The 20,398-nt window shown below is 37.2% G+C and overlaps 1 protein-coding gene across 4 annotated transcripts in view; it reads left to right on the forward strand.

Annotated features, from left to right (window-relative positions):
• Nucleotides 1–20,398, forward strand: part of mark4b (MAP/microtubule affinity-regulating kinase 4b) — a 64,868-nt gene that overhangs the window by 11,534 nt on the left and 32,936 nt on the right. For 3 of the 4 annotated variants that reach the window (XM_016272606.1, XM_016272607.1, XM_016272608.1), the window contains exons 4-5: nucleotides 13,334–13,531; nucleotides 13,835–13,888. In XM_016272606.1, the coding sequence (XP_016128092.1) occupies nucleotides 13,334–13,531; nucleotides 13,835–13,888 (252 nt within the window). Of the gene's footprint in view, nucleotides 1–1,995; nucleotides 2,927–13,333; nucleotides 13,532–13,834; nucleotides 13,889–20,398 lie in introns of those variants that run through there. The other variant, XM_016272609.1, reaches the window with a different exon arrangement.

Below are 20,398 nucleotides of genomic sequence, written 5' to 3' on the forward strand. Positions count from 1 at the left end.
TTTAATTGAATTTGAGAGAGAGAGAGAGAGAGACACACACATCACATCACAGTGTGGAGTCAGCTGTCTTAACCGTGGCTTGTGTACTGCACACATACCAGCTTCATCACTGTGTCTGTCACGAGACTCTGTTCCCCTTTCAGGCTCTGTCTTTACATTTATTTTGAAAGATGAAGCTCGCGATTATGGTAAGGGGCGTTACATTTCCGACGAGTGCTTGTGGTGTTCGGCCAATCACACTGCACTGGGTCAGAGCAATCAGAGCAGACTGCGCTTTTCGGAAGGAGGGACTTTGTAGAAAACTAAGCGTTTGAGAGAGGTGGGGCATAGAGGACCTACAATAATGTACAGTATTTGAAAAATAATGTGTTTTTTGAACATTAAAGCATGTCATCATATTCTGTTACACCAAATACACAAAATAATGATCTTTAAAAAAGCGTCATATGACCCCTTTAAATTATCTCATGGCCTAAGGGAGCTATTGCTTTAATCACTCACAGGCCAAATATATTTGTTTATCTTTTTGTTTTCCCCTTTTTTGTCTGTGTGTGTTTTCCTCTGTTTATCATATCAGTATCAAACACATCCTCATTATGTTTTTTTTTTTGTCTCAAATTTATTTAAGGGGATTCTCAAACATTTTAATGCAAAGCAAGGACCCCTAAATTTGTGAGGGATCCCCTTTCACAAAGCTATATTTCATGAAGCCCTATTTTTAAACCATTAATCAAATTATTTAAATATTAGTCTGTGGAAAATATATTTATTTTATATTAAATAATTGCATATTTTTCTACCCATATTAAAGCAATTCTAATTCAGCAAATTTTTCATAATAATTAGGATTAAAATGCATAGCTTTACAAAAAATAGTAGCATAAAACCACTGAGCCAAACTTGACTAGAAATATTATAAACATAATATCTAAAATAAAATAATTAGTTTTATATTTTCTTATATTTTAAAATGTAATTTATTCCTAAAATGCCAAAGTTGAATTTTCAGCAGGCATTATTCCAGTCTTTAGTGTCACATGATCCTTCAGAAAACATTCTAATATGCTGATTTGGTGTTCAAAAAATATTTCTTATTATTATCAATGTTTAAAATGGTTGAAAAGTTTGTTTTTGTGGAATATTTTTTTAAGATTGTTTGATGAACAGAATATTAAAAACAACAGCATTTATTTGAAATATAAATCTGTAACATTAAAATGTCACTTTTTAACCAATTTAATGTGACCATGCTAAATAAAAGTATTACTTTCTTTCAAAAGTCTTACTGGCCCAAACATTTGAATGGTATTATATTATATTATTAATAATATTTGTGGTTAATGAAATTTCTTTGTAGTACTGTTTGTATCTCCATAAGTCTTATTAATTTAGCAATGCAGAATATATGTGACCCTGGACCACAAAACCAGTCATTAGTAGCACATGTATATTTGTAGCAACAGTCAACAATACATTGTATTGGTCAAAATGATCGATTTTTCTTTTATGTCAAAAATCATTAGAATATTAAGTAAAGATCATGTTCCATGAAGATATTTTGTAAATTTCCTACCTTAAATAAATCAAAACTTAATTTTTGATTAGTAATATGCATTGCTAAGAACTCCATTTGGACAACTTTAAAGGTGATTTTCTCAATATTTAGATTTATTTGCACCCTCAGATTCCAGATTTTCAAATAGTTGTATCTCAGCCAAATATTGTAAATATAATTTATTCAACTTTCAGATGTATAAATCTCTATTTAAAAAAAAAAAAGACCTTTATGACTGGTTTTGTGGTCCTGGGTCACATATGTCATCGTTCATAGACAAAATATGATTTCATGCAGATGCATTTCGATTCACGTTCCAAGGACCAGGTTGTACTAGCGTACAGTGACCAGCTGGAGGAGTGGTAGACATTTATTTTGGCATCCCTGTATGTCTGGCGATGGGTCTCGCTACATAAATGAATGAAGAGTCAGTGTGTTTAGGACCATGGGGGAAGGGTGTGTGTGTGTGTGTGTGTGTGTGAGCGTCCGCCGCAGCCCTGCCCAGCCTATTCTTTCTCTTGACGTCCTTCCTTGATGCCAGTGTCACACGCTGCTGGTGATGAACATTTTACAGCCACTGAACAGTTTTTATGTTTGGGAACATTGACATACCCTGCCTCCTCGAAAAGGGATATTGTTCAGTGGTCTTTGTTGGGACAGGAGTGCGCTCGAGATACGCTTAATAGTTTGGATTTCGTATCGTACCCGCTGTTGTTTATTTATTAATATATTGTTTTCCTGGAAATGTGCACAGATGACTCTTTGAAGGGGACACTGCGTCCGTGGGAGTGTTTTATTTTCTCTGGACAACCTAGACTCATTGAAAAAAGGAGTCTGTTTTCCTCTGTTTGATGCTGCGGTAGCTCATTTTTTTTCTTCTGTTCTGCTTTTGTTTTCTTTCTGTCTGTCTCGTGATATACAGTCGTTGACTTCTGCAGATCCTTGGGGATTCAACATACATTTCTGCAAACCAGACGCTGTATATGGACATAGTATGAAGACAGTTGAGCGAGACGTTTTCGTCTAGCTAAGGACAAAATGATCTATTGTTCCGGCTAGCCAAACTCCCACAGACATGAGCATCATATAGCCTTTTTATCTATGTTCTCACCCCACCAGTATTGCGCGAACCATCCAGCAAACTTAACCGAAAATGAGGATTGTTTAAGGGAAACGCTGTACTGGTGGTCTGAGAGGGCAGCGATAGCCTCGCGATACTGGCTCGGCTGCTGACTGTTTCTCTGTGCTGATTCAACTAGCGACTGTCCACGGATCGCTGAAATAAACCCAGGGCTGCTGAAGGCTGAAGCTCCGGAGACGATGTCCTCACGCGCCGCGCTGCTGCCGGGGAACGACAGGAATGCAGACCACGTAAGTGAAAAGAGTTTTTACGTCATTTAATTCCGCTTGGCGAGCAGTTGATTTCAACGTTTGTCGTCAAAAGAAGTGATGCGAATAAGACTCGCGAATCGGTTCTTTCGAAACGCTTCGTTTCAAAGGAATGGTTCAAAATGACCGATTCAGCGACTCCTTTACGTCACCATTAACGTTAAGACATCCTGGGATGACATTACATTTTCTATGTTTACAGTTTCTATGTCACGTATTTTTGTTTATTAAGGTTTCTTTTAATTATTTAAAAAACATTTTTATTAAGTATGATCATTTCACTTGTTCTAGTTCAGTTTGTTGCAGCCACTATTCTGAAAAAAAACTTGCAGTCAGACATACTCAAAGTATGTGGTATTCCCACTTGTAACATTTCTTTTATCAGCTATTAAAGTATCTATTGATCATTGGTCAATTAATTGATTCAATCCCAAAGCTCTTATCAGTTCAGTCGCTTCTCAGTTCACTATGAATCGGACATAACTCAAAAACCGATTCAGTCGAATTCTTCAAAGAGTCAGTCGAATCGATTTTGCGATTCTTTGAAAAGAATCGAGTCTTAATAACGATTCGTTAATAGCTCAGTCAGAAGCACTGCCATGAGCCAGAAGTGGAGTTGGAGTTTTATGGATCTGAAGTTGTCAGTAGCATTTGGGACTGCTATCAAAAAATATGTCTCAATTAATTCACGATCTAAAAGGTTACATTGACTAGAACATGCATTTTAAAATGAACAGCATCTTGCCCCTCCCTGAAAACACTGTCACAAATGACATTTGAGAGTAAGTTTCTATGGCTGTCTTTGTTGTCGTTTAGCTCATGGAGTGAAAAACTCTTTTAAAGACTATCTATAGCATTTGTGGATTATTGGTTTGCAGTCGTTTGTGTTCTTTGTTATGCATGTTGTGCTAAATGTTCTTGTACACCTCAGGCCTATGTGATGTGAAGTTAACCCACTTCTTTTCATGGTTAGTATGTGAATTCAGTTTTTAAGGCCAAGCTATGCCTTGTATTCATAGACAGGGCCATAAGCATCAATATTCAGATTAGTGGTTGATCAATATAGGCATTTAATGACTTTTTACTATTGACCTCCCCCAGTCTGAGATATTTGGTTACATCATTGTGTGTATGCCAAACTGCAGTTAGACTTATTGCATTTTTGTAGTATTCAGTGGCATATTTATGTATCCATTTTGTTGTATCTTAATTAAAAACATAAAAAGTTACCATTGTTAATGATGTACAGATGTGTAAGTAAACAGATGCCAGACAGCTTGTTGTAACATTTTTAAAACAGTGTAGAGTATATCAAAACAATACAAAAACATGTTTGCTTCTCAAGGTATCAAAGGCTTGGCCTTATTTTTGCACACAGTTAATAAAATTGATATTGGGCTTTCATTCACTTGCATTTTGCAATTTGTATGTCTGTGTATCTTATTAAAGGCCTATTCATGTTTATGATTACCTCAAGATTTATTAATATTAAATAGTAGCATTAAAGGAATCACTCAAAACTTTTGTCATCATCTACTCACCCTCATGGATTTCCAAACCCGTATGACTTTCTGTACTGATTGTTATTTTCCATTCAAAACCAATGGATGTGGACTAAGGATTTAAACCTTTAAATCTTACCAAAAAGAGCCATACAAGTAGTCAAAATTACTATATAGTATTCTTCCTTATTCATGTTATTGCTTTATATGATGAACGTAGATAGAAAAGCAAATAGTTTTGGAAGTGAGTTAGTGATGGCAGAATTTTGTTTTTTTTGTTTCAGCTGTCCCTTTAAGACAGAAATGACCAAACTTTTTACTACAAAGGGCCAAGAATGAAACTTGATTGAGGGCTGTGGGCCTAAAGTAAAAATCAAAGGTCATCGGGAGCCAACTTTGGTCCGCAGGCACTGTTTTGTGCTTTAAGATATGCAAGATATGAAGCTGAAAAATTTTAGAAAAGGTGGCAAGATTGTAGCAAGATAGTTTTTAGTAGACTGTTGCAAATATGGGTTTCACACATTATGTAATTAACAGTTCAGAAGTGCTGTCTCTGTTTCCACTTAAAACCGTCACATAACTTGTGGTCGTTAGTTCATAAGGAGATGTAAAAGACATCTGCTTTCCACATTGTTACATCATATGCCATAATTCGAATGCTTGGAAGAAAGTTGATTGCTTGTATTTATTGCTACTGTAATTGGAAATCGGATTATGCGTTATGCAAAAACTATTGACCCACAAAGGGATTCCTAAACTCAGTGACTTAGTGGTGAACGTCATAGATTGAAAAATAAAGAAGAATACATAAAGAAAAAGGAGTGGTTGGCTATGTGAATGAAAGCAGATGATGAAAAGTCTGCATAGTTTGTGCTTAAGTTATCCAGCATGTCTGCAAGCACAGACACAGCAACAAGGCATGTCACATAGAGGCACGCCGAGAGCTTCTAGAATGAGATAGAACACAATAGAAAATGCATCTACCAATCTGGGAGGTTATGTATTATTTTAATTATGTATTGAAGCTTGCAACATTTACAGCAGAGCAGACACTTGGAATGATGTCTAAATCAGCTAAAAATTTCTGGTGTGGAATGATAAATTTGTATGTGTTGGCTACTGTGGGCATTTAGCTTATGCTGAACTGTTGAAACATTAAAAGAGGAAATTGATTGGTAAGTCTGTAAGTGTCCACGCATTTGACTTCCTCCTGTACTTCCTCATTGCTGATCTTTAACATGTTTTTGCATGCCATTTACAATATAAATATATAACATCTATCTGTGTTTAGAAATTTGACCCTCTACAGTGAGGCAATGAGGAAAAAGCATGTATAGAATTATTCTTCTATATGTAAGAGCTAGTAATAAGAAGATCCAACTGATTCAAATGAGCCAATAAAGGGAATAGAGTTGTAATACATTGCACTTTTTTGCAATTTAAAATAAAGTAATAAAAACTCGAATCAATTGTTTAAATGCTAAAAGTGAATTTGCATCACCGCTTTATTATGTACAATATGAATGTTTATTCATTTTGAGATTTGCTGAATATTACATTTAACAGTGTTAATAAATTATTAGTGTTTGTAGATCTTAACTTTAGTAAATTGCACCTTAAGATGTATAAAAAGTCTGTCGTCCTTGGCTGTGTGTAGCACCTACAGCTCGGCGTTTCCTACTGAAGGATCCCAGCGTTTGGAGAGAGCGGCAGGAGTTTTCAACAAGGTCGCATTGTTTTAGTCTGATCGTAACATTTTGATTGTTTTCTTAACCTGTCAAAATTTCATGCAGAATTTGCAAACAAGTATCTATTGAAGACGTGGCAACACAAGCTATTGCACCCAATATCAAATTGGCAGCTTGCATGTGAGCACCGTGTCTTGTTTCACACGCTTATAAGTCTGAAGGCACAACAGCAACAAATAGTGTTTTTAAAATGATTTCCTTCAAGAGAAACACAGTATAACCCTCAGCCTAAACGATAGTTGTGACTGGACATTATGCCTCCACTTTCAGCCAAAAGAAATTCACTAAGAGGATTGTTTTTTTATTGTTCCTCAGTAAAGCAGGAAAGCTGATCCAATGTGGAGGTCAGATAGGCAGGGGGACCACAAGCCTGGTGGCTTGTTTCTGAGGAACTAGTGAAACCTAGGCCTATACACTCATGTTCTGAATAAAAGAGGTTATTGTGTCTGTTGTATGTGAGGAAAGCAATGAAGTCGAAGGGGTGTCTTTTATAAAGAGAAAACCTATGGCATGCCTTCATAGCGGTACTAGTTTGTTGTGGTGATGTTAGTGTGGCAACATCAATGATGTTAGGTGCTGTCTATGAGTCAGCGTAAATTCACACATTTTGTTATCCAGCACAAGGAAATTATCTTTCGGTTTGGCTGGTCACTACAAGTAAACATGTTTATCTAGTCTAACCTTTAACTCTGAGCATGTTTTTTGAAACAAAAGGGTGTGTTTAGACCATGAGCATCTATCGCACAATCAGCATGTTTTTGTTCTTGTCATTGTGGAAGTATTGCACCACCCCCTGTTTCGTTGCCACACCAATTGTTGCTCTTGACAACTGATATTGATGTTGTCTCCTTGTGCATTTGGCTAATGTGTGTGCGCATGAGGGGGTTATGTTACTAGTTGGTGGGGAGGGGGGTTGCGGAGTACGGTTAGCAGATGGGCCTCAGCTGGGGCTTTTTTGTTTGGCCCTCTCATCTGATGCCAAGGTGAGACTTTTGCTCCGTAATCATGAGGATTGCTGCCTGTCTGTTACTGCTGCACCATTAGTTATTCAGATGGCTTTGCTCATGACAGAGACCGTTACTAAAGGGTAACAAGTAGCAGAGAGTTAATGGCATTTCAGTCACAAGGCATGAGCCAGTATTACAGCAGTGACTTGGATTTGGGTCATCTGTTTAACAGAGGAAGATTGCATGTTCATTTCTCACACTCTCACAATAACTGTGTGAATTATTCATGTTTAAATGAATCTGTCAAAGTAGGGCTGTCTTCATTTGAAAATGTTATTGGATAACTCGCATGATATGAATAATTAATTACAGTTATTTGCAAGGGCTGGGTATTCATACACATTTCCAGATTCATTTTGATTCTGATTCGCAAGCTCTTGATTCAGTTACCTCACTATGTACAGTGGTGTGAAAAAGTGTTGGCCCCCTCCCTGATATCTTATTTTTTTGCATGTTTGTCACACTTTAATGTTTCAGATCATCAAACAAATTTAAATATTAGTAAAAGATAACACAAGTGAACACAACATGCAGTTTTTAAATGAAGGTTTTTATTATTAAGGGAAAACAAAATCCAAAACTACATGGCCCTGTGTGAAAAAGTGTTTGCCCCCTAAACCTAATAACTGGTTGGGCCACCCTTAGCAGCAACAACTTCAGCCATTCAGAGGTGGACTTGCTGGTGTGTTTTGGATCATTGTCCTGCTGCAGAACCCAAGTTCGCTTCAGCTTGAGGTCACGAACAGATGGCCGGACATTCTCCTTCAGGATTTTTTGGTAAACAGCAGAATTCATGGTTCCATTTATCACAGCAAGTCTTCCAGGTCCTGAAGCAGCAAAACAGCCCCAGACCATCACACTACCACCACCATATTTTACTGTTGGTATGATGTTCTTTTTCTGAAATGCAGTGTTACTTTTACGCCAGATGTAATGGGACACACACCTTCCAAAAAGTTCAACATTTGTCTCGTCAGTCCACAGAGTATTTTCCCAAAAGTCTTGGGGATCATCAAGATGTTTTCTGGCAAAACTGAGACAAGCCTTTATGTTCTTTTTGCTCAGCAGCGGTTTTCGTCTTGGAACTCTGCCATGCAGACCATTTTTGCCCAGTCTCTTTCTTATGGTGGAGTCATGAACACTGACCTTAACTGAGGCAAGTGAGGCCTGCCTTCTTTGGATGTTGTTGTGGGGTCTTTTGTGACCTCTTGGATGAGTCGTCGCTGTGCTCTTGGGGTAATTTTGGTCAGCCGGCCACTCCTGGGAAGGTTTTCCACTGTTCCATGTGGAATGAAAATTGAACTCAGGTGTGATAAACCACGGTTTTACTATATACAAACATGCAAAAAAATAAGAAATCAGGAAGGGGGCCAACACTTTTTCACACCACTGTACATGAATTATCAAAGTTAAAATGAATGTCAAATTCAGTTTAAAATGTAAAATCATTTTAATTGACTGATATTCCGATATGCTGAATAATTAAAGGTGCAATAGGTGATTGTCTTCAGAAACATTTTTTGTTATGCTGGTTGAAAGTCTCTTCACATCCCCATAGCAATCATTAAGTTAAGTGGTCTAATTGTATTTATATATTCTGTGGAAGGCACAGGACCAAGAAATTATCGTCCAATCAAAACACTTGTTCCAAGCGTATTTATTGACTTTCCTACCTGCCTGTCAACCTATGTATTAGCATACCTCTACGCACCCTGTTTGCGCAGACAGGATACGTCATCAGCGCGATCACGTACGCTGTTCAGACAGAGCGAGAATGGCAGACAAACATCAACAACCCGATCTTCCTTCCTGGTATTATAGTATTTTTACTAACTGTATAAAGTTTTCTCACCAGTAAATTACACATGATGTATTGTAGTAATGTTGTCTCTGATTGTCTGATCTGTGAGTATGCATTCAGGGGGGCGTGGCTTTGGACAGCGATTTGCAGGGAGGGTGGGGCGTTCGCTTTCAGTGCTATCAGGCTAAAGTTTTCATTTTCCAAGATCTTTTTTTTGTTTGTTTTTTTGAATTTTCAAAATTACAAAATTCTACAGCAAGGTCTTCACATATTTCTCATATTTATACATTTTGTAAATACAAATTGAGACTATTTTAATCAAATTAAAAACAGTAAAATGATACTTAAAAAAAAAAACATTTAAATAAAATTTGAGAAAAAATTAATAAAATAAAAGGGCTTCACAAGCATATTTTAAATAAATTTAGCAGAGACAGTTCTTTGGGCTTTACGATTTTTTTAAAGACTTTATAGATTCTAACTAAGCTTTAAAGGCTGTTTGCAAATGAGCAAAATTGGGTTTTAATTTACTCCATTTAGTTTGATGAATATAAAATGTTCCTAATAGTAAAAACGGATCAATAATAAATATTTTCCTTTTAGAGAAGTCATATTCATTTGAATGAAGTAAAGCAAATGATCAATTTAAGACTAGGATGCCGTTCATTTTAACACTTAGAAATTGTGACATTTCAGACCTCGTCACACAGATCCTTTCTTGCTTTGTAAATATGAATTTTTTTCAAGGTATCAACATTTTTAGGAATGAATGAAAAATTTGTCAGCTGGCTGCTGACACAACACTATTTTAAAAAAAAATGCTACAGAGGTCAACAAAGCAATTAGTACCTGTGACGAGTGTGGCAGGGCCGAGAGCTGTGGGAGTGGAGCGAGGCTGGTGGAGTTTAATGCTAATGAAACTGCGCCACTCACTGGTCTCGTGTCCCACGGAGGAGCTCCGGAAGGATAAAAGGAGGAGCGACGACAGTGGAAGACGAGAGAGGACCAGGCCTGGACTTTTTTTGTGTTTTGTGCACGGCGGTTGTCCGTGAGGGGCTGCCGCTTTACTATTGGGTTTGTTTATTTTGTTATTAAATGGTTTAAATGTTCGCCAGTTCCCGCCTCCTTCTTCCCGTTCTACAAACTGTGTTACATTGGTGCCGATACCCGGGAGGAAGGAGGGACACGCTGTCAGAAGACCCCTCACTGCTGAGGGGGATCGCGGTGCTGAGGTGGTCGGGCAGCATGAAGGAGCGGAGACCGGTGAGTGGCGCAGGTGTCGCTCAGTATCATTAAACTCCACCGGCCTCGCTCCGCTCCCACGGCTTTTGGCCCCGCCCCACTCGTCACAGTACCATAAATAATTTATCTAATGTATCTGGTCTCAAGCTTAATATTAGCAAATGTGAGATTTCCACTTAAAAGTGTGAACTTTAAAGAAGTTGATGGAATCCCTGTTAAAGAGGTAGTAGCATATCTTGGTGTAAAACTCTGCAAAGGTGAATCTTATCGTCCTTCTCTTAAATTTAATCCGATTCTCAACAGTACAAAAAGAACGTATGATTCTTGGTTACAGAGAGATTTGTCCATTTATGGTTGAGTATTATTGTCTAAATCTGAAGGTTTGTCAAGACCTGCATTTTCCAAGATCTCCTACTGCACCTTTAATCACAGTTAATTGCCAGTACAGGTTATTATTGATACAGATTTACAGATTCAATGTAATTCACAAGCTCTTGATTCAGTTAACTCACACTGTGAATTATACATGTTAGAACTAGTCTGTCAAAGTAGGACTGTCATTCAGTTAAAATATAATTGAATTAATTGCATGATATTCTAACTAGGCTAATTAATCAAATTTGTTTGCCACAACTGGGTATTGATACAGATTTTTGGATTCATTTTGATTCAGATTCATAAGCTCTTGATTTGATTCTGATTCAATTGGATATAATTCAGTTATAATGTCGGTAATGCAGTGCAATGTGATTCAAACAGTCTTTTTGAACTATTTGTTAAAAGATCTGGTTAATCGGAGTCACTAGTTTTGGGAACTGGGCTACACTAGTCACATTGTATGGTTTTGATCCACTAAAAAGAACCGCTTCAGAAGAATCATTTGCTGTGAATTAGACTACACTGATCACTTTGTATGTTTGTTTTTGCATGCTGTGTATTATTATTGTGGCTGAGAAGTACATTGTGGAATAGACATTACACAAAGTAGCTTTAGTAGTCAATATATTGTTTGTTTAATTTCCATATGAGTGATTATAAGCCTATAAAGAGTGACCAAACCAATAAATCCTTTTACATTGAACCTATTTAAGAAGGCTGTAGCTTGGCTGCAAGCATTTACTCTGGAAGCCACACCAGAGAACCGTTACGAGGAGATGGCATAACATATATTCAAGACAGGAAACCATGCAAGTTTGAGTTTTGGCAGGGCTCTTCACACCTGGTCCGGGCGTACACCTGTTTCCCACACTTTTATCTCACAACAGCACAGTATAGCATGGTGATATTGTAAACGACCCAAGCTCATTGTCGTGCATTCATTTCAAGGAAATGCTGTGAAAGAAATCAGCACAGAGGAAACTGGTGCAGCAGCAGTGCCAAATGCAAAGCTTCACAGGACAGGACATAGATTTGTAAATGGATTTGGGAGTAAGTCATAAGATGCAATAGCAGGATTTGTGTGACTGGATGGACTGACCCTGACCCATCTCTACACCCTTCACATGTGCTTCTATCCTACCCTGAGCAGGACACCACCCAGATAGGTGGTCTGTTGTCTCATTCTGGGATTTGTGCTTGTAATAATTTATTTACATGACATTAAAAACATATATTGCTTTATTCAGACTGAAATTGAACTTTTAAACTGCATGTACTAAGTGGGAGAAAACTGAATATCTGAATGCATCATCTTTTATTGTTTTGTGGTCATTATATCCTGGAGCTTTCTTCCACCATCTAAACCATCTATTTCAGTGGCATATTGCTTAAACCCCCATACCCCAGCTCCCACCTTTCTTATATAAACTGCAAGGGCAATCAGACAGAGAGCAGCAGTGGAACAATCAATATTTGTGGTTTGGACAGGGTGGGGCAGTGGGCGGTGGTGGAGGAAGATGGGTGGGTGACAGGCGATGAGGTCTATGTCAGCAGGAAATGGTCAAAACTGTTGGGAATATCGGGTGTGGGGATGTGGAGAAATGAAAATGGGCTTATTGGTGTGAAGAAATATGCTCCCATCCTCTGTCATTTAAAATTTGTGAGTCATCATGTCAATATAGAAAATAAAGATCCTCACATTGATATACTCTATATAATATATCCTTATAGATATAGCATGTACAAGCAATGAATCACTATGTTTTGTTGAAATGTTGTATTAAGACCCATTCTGCATTTGCTTGACGATTATATGGGGTTCAGTATTCACACGGAATGATACAGTTAGCATCCAACTAAGAATGCCACATGCGTCATGTCGCGCCAAGGTGTGAGTGGCGTTTAGTGTTGCAATGCATTCCTGGATAGATTAGATTTAAGATCTTGGAACAGCCAGACATGGAACATATCAGCAATGTATAGCAAAGCAGAGATTAGTTTTCCTTGGAGAAATCACAAAGTTTTATAAGGTTTAAGGTTTTCATCTTATATTATATTATGCTTTATTTTATTTCAGCTTTATTTCAATGAATAAAAATTAGTAGATTTAGTTAACTGTAACAGCAATGTTACTTGTATGCATCACAATCATTTACTCACCCTCCTGTCATTCCAAACCTGAGTGACATTTTCTTTTGTGGAACACACACACACACACACAAAGGATATTTTGAAAAATTTATTTTCGTTTGTCCTTACGATGAAAGTCATTTTTTAACCTTACAATGAATGTTGTTATAGTCCCCATTGAATTTCATTGTATGGACAAAAACAGTCCTTCAAAATATATTTTATATATTCCATACAAAGTGAGTCATACAGGTTGGGAACGACGTGAGGGTGAGGGTGACTAAATATTGACAAAATGTTCCTTTTTGGGAGAGCTAACTTTTTAAATACACTAGGGCTGGACGATATGGCCAAAATTGATATCACGATATATTTCTTAATTTCGGTCAATACGATATAATTCCGATACACATTATGAACCTGAATTGAATTTTGCAAGATTATGAATTCATGTGCTGAATATTCTACACTATGTCTGAATGTGTCAATTATAAATATGTATAAAATCTAAGAAAACAAATCTTGGTAATGTTTTGATTTAATTATGTTTTAACAATGCATATTTTTGCTTTAACCCGCAGCATGCCTCCCTCTCAGCCAGTCGTTCAGAGAAGGGCTCGGGATGGTCGAGTCGCTCACTCGGAGCCCGTTGCCGGAATTCCATCGCCTCCTGCTCGGACGAACAGCCTCACATCGGCAACTACCGGCTGCTCAAGACCATCGGCAAGGGCAATTTTGCCAAAGTGAAGTTGGCACGCCATATATTGACCGGCAGGGAGGTAAGAGATGACTATATTATGTTAGAAAATTAAATAATTAAAGATTGACAAGACTGTTCTAATTGCCACGTAGGTCAACTTTCTCAGTCAAGTTCTTAGTCACAGTATGGCTTTGCACATTATGGCACTCTCGTGCCATTCAGCTTTTTCACACTTTGACCGAAAGCAATTATGTCATCAACCTACTGAGGTGTGCACAGTTAGCATAATTTTCCAGGTGATTGCTTCTTTTATATGCAATTTAGATGTCAAGTCAATGTGTCAGCTACATTTTGATGATTTTTTAACTTTGTGTCTTTTCAGGTTGCAATAAAAATCATTGACAAAACCCAACTCAACCCTACAAGCTTACAGAAGGTAGGAACTAGGTCATAACCACTTCACTCTTGTAAGCTTGTGATCCTAATTATGTCTTTGTGTGCTAATGTCTATCTGAACTCAGTGCCCGAGACATAAGGTCATATTGAGGAGCTTGTTTTGGTCAAATAGTATTTGATTAGACACTGTTAAGAAGCAGTCAGTGAAAATGTGAACTTTGACCCAATGGTTTTGATTTGCCACCATTGTGCTTTTAGATGGACTGTGGTCTGATGCTGTTGTAATATATCTGGAGCTGTCTGAGCACTTTATCTGTGTGAAATCTAGTAAATAAAACAGTGAGCAGTTTTTGTCTTTGGCTTCGTTCTCAGCTAAATATATTAATTCCCTGGAAAATGGCAGGAAAGATTAGATAAGCAATTTGAATAAGAGAAAGCTGTTGAAAATGCGGAAACTATGACGTAGTTGTTGTATTATAGGCACGTTTTCATACATTGCACTTTTTGTTTTTAGCTTGTTTGGCTATGTATATATATATATATAGCTTAGCTAATGATAAGAGTTATAGCCACATCAGTTTGTGTTTTTAAAGTGCACTTTGTATTATAGGCACGTTTTCATACATTGCACTTTTTGTTTTTAGCTTGTTTGGCTATGTATGTATATATATATATATATATATATATATATATATATAATTTTCTTTTGCCACATCAGTTTGTGTTTTTAAAGTGCACTTACCAAGCTAAAATGTTGAAAAACTGTAGAAAAATAAAAAAAAGTATTATGATTGGAAACACATGCTTAGAACCTCATCTCTTGTTTATTTTCATGTTTAGTGTTGTCTGAGGTATATTGCATGAATTGAATCTTATTCATCTTAGGTGCAAAGTAAAAAAAATCCATTTATGAAGTGCTAAATATTCCTAGCTGTTGTACATACAGTAAGATGACTGGGGAATACTGTCTTTCTGTGAGAGTGTCTGTGTGATAATCACACCTCTAATGTGAGAAGTTTGGTGTGCTGCTTCATTCAGAGGTTTTGTTGTTGCTAACACAGCACTTCAAAGCTAAAAATTATTTTTAGCTCTAAAAGTTCTTCCAGGATATCCAAGTGTAATGCATTATGAAGCTAAATGAGTACAGTGGGTACGGAAAGTATTCACACCCCCTTAAATTTTTCACTCAAAAATGTCAACAATTCTGTGTTTTTCTGTCAATATGGGGTGCTGTGTGTACATTAATGAGGAAAAAAAATTAACTTAAATGATTTTAGCAAATGGCTGCAATATAACAAAGAGTGAAAAATTTAAGGGGGTCTGAATACTTTCCGTACCCACTGTATGTAACAGCAGGTTTTAGTTAGATGATGTGATGGCACACTTGTAGAAAGAATTATATTTGTTGATAACAGTTTATCGATGTCTTGGTGTAAAGAGGTGGGTGATGTCATGTGGTCGAAACCAAATGCAAATGATGGGTCAGATGCTTTGTGGAGTGTAGTATATTTTGCTAGGTGAGGCTGAAGGTGCTTGTGGTCTCTGCAGGGGTGTATTAGACGCTGCAGTAGAAATGCAAGCCTCTCCTGTCAGTATTATTAAAACACACCAGGTGACCTTTCCCAGTACAATATTTTTGTACCTCTTTCTCTTACTTTGTTTGTTCTCTCACTCACATGCAAATAGTATCATTCCCAACCGTTGTTTAGCCTAACTGTTGACTGCAGTTTTCATCTGGCCTACAAATTCCCATGATTAACAATGACAGATGTGGATGAAGTATCTTACAGTCACCAAGGTTGCATTTATTTGATCGAAAATACAGTAATATTGTGAAATATTATTACAGTTTAAAATAACTTTTCTATTTTAATATATTTTAAAATGTAATTTATTCCTGTGATGGCAAAGCTAGAATTACTTCATTCTTCAGTGTCACACGATCCTTCAGAAATTACTCTAATATGCTGATTTGCTGGTTAAGAAGAAGCATTACTTATTATCACCAATGCTGAAAACAGTTGTGCTGCCTAATATTTTTCTGTAAACCTTCAAACATATTTTTACAGGATTCTATGATGGATAGAAGTTCAAACGAATAGCATTTATTTGCACAGCACACCTTAAATGTCTGTGCTGTCACTTTTGATCAATTTAATGTGTCCTCGTTGAATAAAAGCATTAATTTATTTATAAAAAAGAGCAAAATCTTACTTTTGAACAGTAGTGTCTAATAAATAATTGATGATCTTAAGCCTTCATTAATTCATGACGTCACAAACTATAACACAAAGTGATGATAGACAAGCTCTAAGGAAGGAATCATATAGTTAAAGGGTTAGTTCACCCAAAAATGAAAATTCTCATGTAATGTTCACGACAGTACCATGACGCGAGCGTGTGGCGGCGCTGACACATGCTCGCGTCATGGTACTGTCGTGAACACGCGTCCACAAGTGACGCAGTAGAGACGAAAATGTGGAATAAAGTCGTTATTTTTGTTTTCTTTGCGCAAAAAAGTATTCTCGTAGCTTCGTAACTTTACAGTTGAACCACTGATGTCACACAGACTACTTTGTCAATCATCTTGGTACTTTTCTGGACCTTGAACATGGTAGTTACCTTGCTGTCTATCGGAGCGTCAGAGAGCCCTCAGATTTCATCAAAAATATCTTAAATTTTGTTCCAAAGATGAACAAAGGTCTTACGGGTTTCGAACAACACGAGGGTGAGTAATTAATGACAGAATTAAAATTTTTGGGTGAACTAACCCTTTAATAGGGACCAAATCTAAAAATTGTCTGCCTGTTGAGGTTACAGGCCTGCTCCTAACTTGCAGTGTCATGTTTACTGGAGACGATCGAGAAGTTTTGTTAGTTTGATGTGCCTTGTTTCTGGAGATCTGCCAGCAGCCTCTTTCTCCTCTTCTTCTCCGATCTCCCTGTTTAATCCTGTTCAGAGATGGAGGGGGGCAGAGCACAATCAGCTGACCATGAACTTTCCCAGCAGATGGATTTCAGAAGGGTTGGGAAAGACATGGAATTTGCCTTTAACAACGTGTGTGTGTGAGAGGGTTGGGGGTGTGATCATGGAGGTGCGGGGCCCCATCATAAGAGCACGGTGCTACTTTAATGAAAAAAAAACCCTTCAGGCAGGGCGACGGAGTTGGACCCTGGGTGAAGAAGGGTAGAGGGGGTTGGGTGTCCCTCATTCAAGTCTCTTGCAGCCTGGAGCGCCGTTCCAGACAGACGAACAATGGGGGCAACTGAACCCGGAGGGGGAATGGGGGACTCCAGGGGGGCTGTAGCACAGGAACAGAGATCCTGAGAAAGCAAGTTAGTGTACAAGAGAAGTGAGGAGTGTATAAAACATGATATCAGAAACAGAAAGCCTTGGTTTAAAATGGTATGGTTGGCAGCTTTGATTGTGTGGTTGTTGGTATAATTTGTGAGCATTGTACAGTCTTAAAGTGATGGAAATTTATTGATTCATGACTATTATTATTATTATACTACTGCTGGTATGAAATGTCCGTTTAAAGGGATAGTTCACCCAAAATTAAACTTCTAATCATTTACTTACCCTCATGTCATCCCAAACCTGTGTGACTTTCTTTCTGTGGAAATTAAAGATATTTTGTCAAATGTTTTTGTTCATATTTTGAAGAAAATATCATCTTCTGTGACAGAAGACACATTTTTGGGTGAACTATCCCTTTAGGGCAAGTTGGTTTACATGTTTCTGGATGATCATAACTACTCAGTCCCAAAAAAGCTGGAAAAATAGGTAACCTGAATGTCTTATATATTCAAAACCTTTTCAGTTTAGTTCAGATTATGCTTGTATAACTGTTAAAGCACCGATCAGAGGTGCGTTTCCCAAAAGCATAGCTAGCTAACTATGGTAGTTAGTTCCATTGAAATCTATTGGTAACGACGGAACTTGCGACCATAGTTGCTTTTGGGAAACGCACCCCAGAGCAATTTCTGGAAGAGCACTAACAGGCAGAGATAAACTCCAAAGAGAAAAGAAGATGAAGTGAACTTGACATTTATGAGTCACACAGGAGATGCATCACTGCCTAACACTTCAAGATTATTTCTGATCAACTCCAAATACTCATGGATTACTTATGTAAGCGCCATCAATTATGAGATTATCACTATTTGTGGCACTGTAGGGCATTGTGTGTTGTATGTATCTAGGAGACAGATTGTGTGGAGTAAACCCAGGGGCATCATGCACCTGTTTTATTTTTTGAGGGGACACCAGTGGCAGTCCTGACTCACTTGATGATGACACGAAGGCAAAGCCAACTTTTACCTTTTAAGTAGTTATTCTCTTATATAACTTGATAAAGTATTGAGCAAATGAATCCGGGTTCAAATACCAGCATACACTACCATTCAAAGGTTTGGGGATAGTAAGATTTTTTTTTTAAAGGAAGAAATTAATAATTTTATTAATCAAGGATGCATTAAATTGATCAAAAGTGACATTAAATATATTTATAATGTTACAAAATATTTCAAATAAATGCAGTTATTTTGAACCCTCTCTTCATCAAAGAATCCTGATTTATTTATTTATTTTTTTACAGTTGCCACAAGTTAAGTACACATTTTTTCATTGTTGATAATAGAAAGAAATATTTATCTGAGCACCAAATCAGCATATTAGAATGATCTCTGAAGGATCACTGTGACACTGAAGACTGAAGTAATGGCTGCTAAAAATTCAGCTTCGTCATCACAAAGCTTTTTTCATTACAGAACAGTTATTTTAAATTGTAATAATATTTAGCAATTTTGATGTAAATGCAGCTTGCCCATTTTTATACCTACAATAATTGTGCAACTTAAGTTTATTTTTATATATGTAATACAAAATATAATCATATTATTTGAATTTATTTTCATATTCATTATATTGATGTTAATATAAAGTATTTTATACATATGCACCTGGCTTAAAAAACTAAGGGAGCATCCCATAGGACATAAAAGATACAAAAGAGATCTCTTTATTGTCAGATTCTCAGATGTTTCCCCACAAGAAAAAGAGCCCAACAATATCATAAAAGATCCCAATGTCTTAAAACATCCTTCTTAACAAATTTCTTATGAATAATACATTTCTTATCAAACTCCAAATGATCAGCCTGTTTTAATTTCCTTAAGAAATGCAGACCAACAACCTGAATAAAAAACACAACTGAGATCCCCAATAAATCTCCAGAGCTTTAAAAGAGCACTGAGCGATAATATGTTCCTCTGGGATGTGCTCCCTCACTTTGAGGGGCCACGAGGCTTCTGGGTAAGCCAAAGGTTTTCTCTTTGGCACTCCCTGTCCTGATGTTCGGCCCCCCAGAGGCAGCTTTGACCTGAGCTGTTGCTGTGCCCTGATGAGACCATCTGCTTTGCTCTCTGTGGTGATCCAGCTCACTTTCTCTCTCCGTCACTCACTGGGCTCCAGATCAATGCTAGGGAAATGGCATGGGCTTGGACTAATGCCTGCCAGCGACAGAAGTACTTTGAAATCCCACAGTGTCTCCTTTGGTAACATCACTCATATATGTGAACAATTCACTTTAAATGGTCAACTAACATGATGTTTGTTTGCACTGTTTCTCAGTACGCTCACTGATTTGTTTTCACATCTGAATAGTACATTCTTCCAGGGCTCAGATGGCATGTGCATTGTGCCCGTTAGACCTCTTTAGGTGCGAATGAGATGGAGTACAGAGAAAGACAGCGACTGCAGTCATATGAGGATGCCATTAGCTTCCTGACAATCAGACTGAAAAAACCTTCCCTTTGGGAACAGAATGAGCCAATGATGTAGACGCAGGGATTACCACTGCTGGGAGATTATTATAACAATCGTCAGTCAGACTAACAGTCTTGCTGATTTTTAGTAGAATATGCAGGGATGCAGAACCGCTCTTACCCTCTTGAGAGGCTCTTACAATGTCTTCGGATAGATTTTGATATAATGTGGCAACCATGTAAGCTCCTTGTCGACGCCTCCCATAATGTGATACAGTTTGAAGAATATGAATTGCCTCATTTGAATAAATGGAAGATTCAATTAACTGTTGTGTTGCGTCTTTCCATCATGTTAAAAAGGATTTTTCACCCAAAAATTACAGTTCTATCATCATTTACTCATTCTCGTGTCCTTCCAAACCAAATTTTAGCTTCTTTGATATACTATTCTTTTGTTAATATTTTTGAATTAGATTACATTTTTCTGTTTTCACTTTAATTTTATTTATCGTTTTAGTACTTTTGTTGTGCTTTGTCAATTTGATTAATTATTTATATGTGTCCATATAGTCTTTTATCAATTTTTATTTATTTGTTTTAGTTTATTTAGTTATTTTAGTACTTCAGTTTAAAGGGGTCATATGATGCTGCTAAAAAGAACATTATTTTGTGTATTTGGTGTAATGAAATGTGTTTATGCGGTTCAAAATGACGCATTATTTTCCACATACTGTACATTATTGTTTCTCTATGGCCCGCCTTTCTGAAACGCGTCGATTTTT

The sequence above is a fragment of the Sinocyclocheilus grahami genome, unplaced genomic scaffold (genome assembly GCF_001515645.1).
Source record: "Sinocyclocheilus grahami isolate Dianchi unplaced genomic scaffold, SAMN03320097.WGS_v1.1 scaffold72.1, whole genome shotgun sequence".
NCBI classification, from domain to species: Eukaryota; Metazoa; Chordata; class Actinopteri; order Cypriniformes; family Cyprinidae; genus Sinocyclocheilus; species Sinocyclocheilus grahami.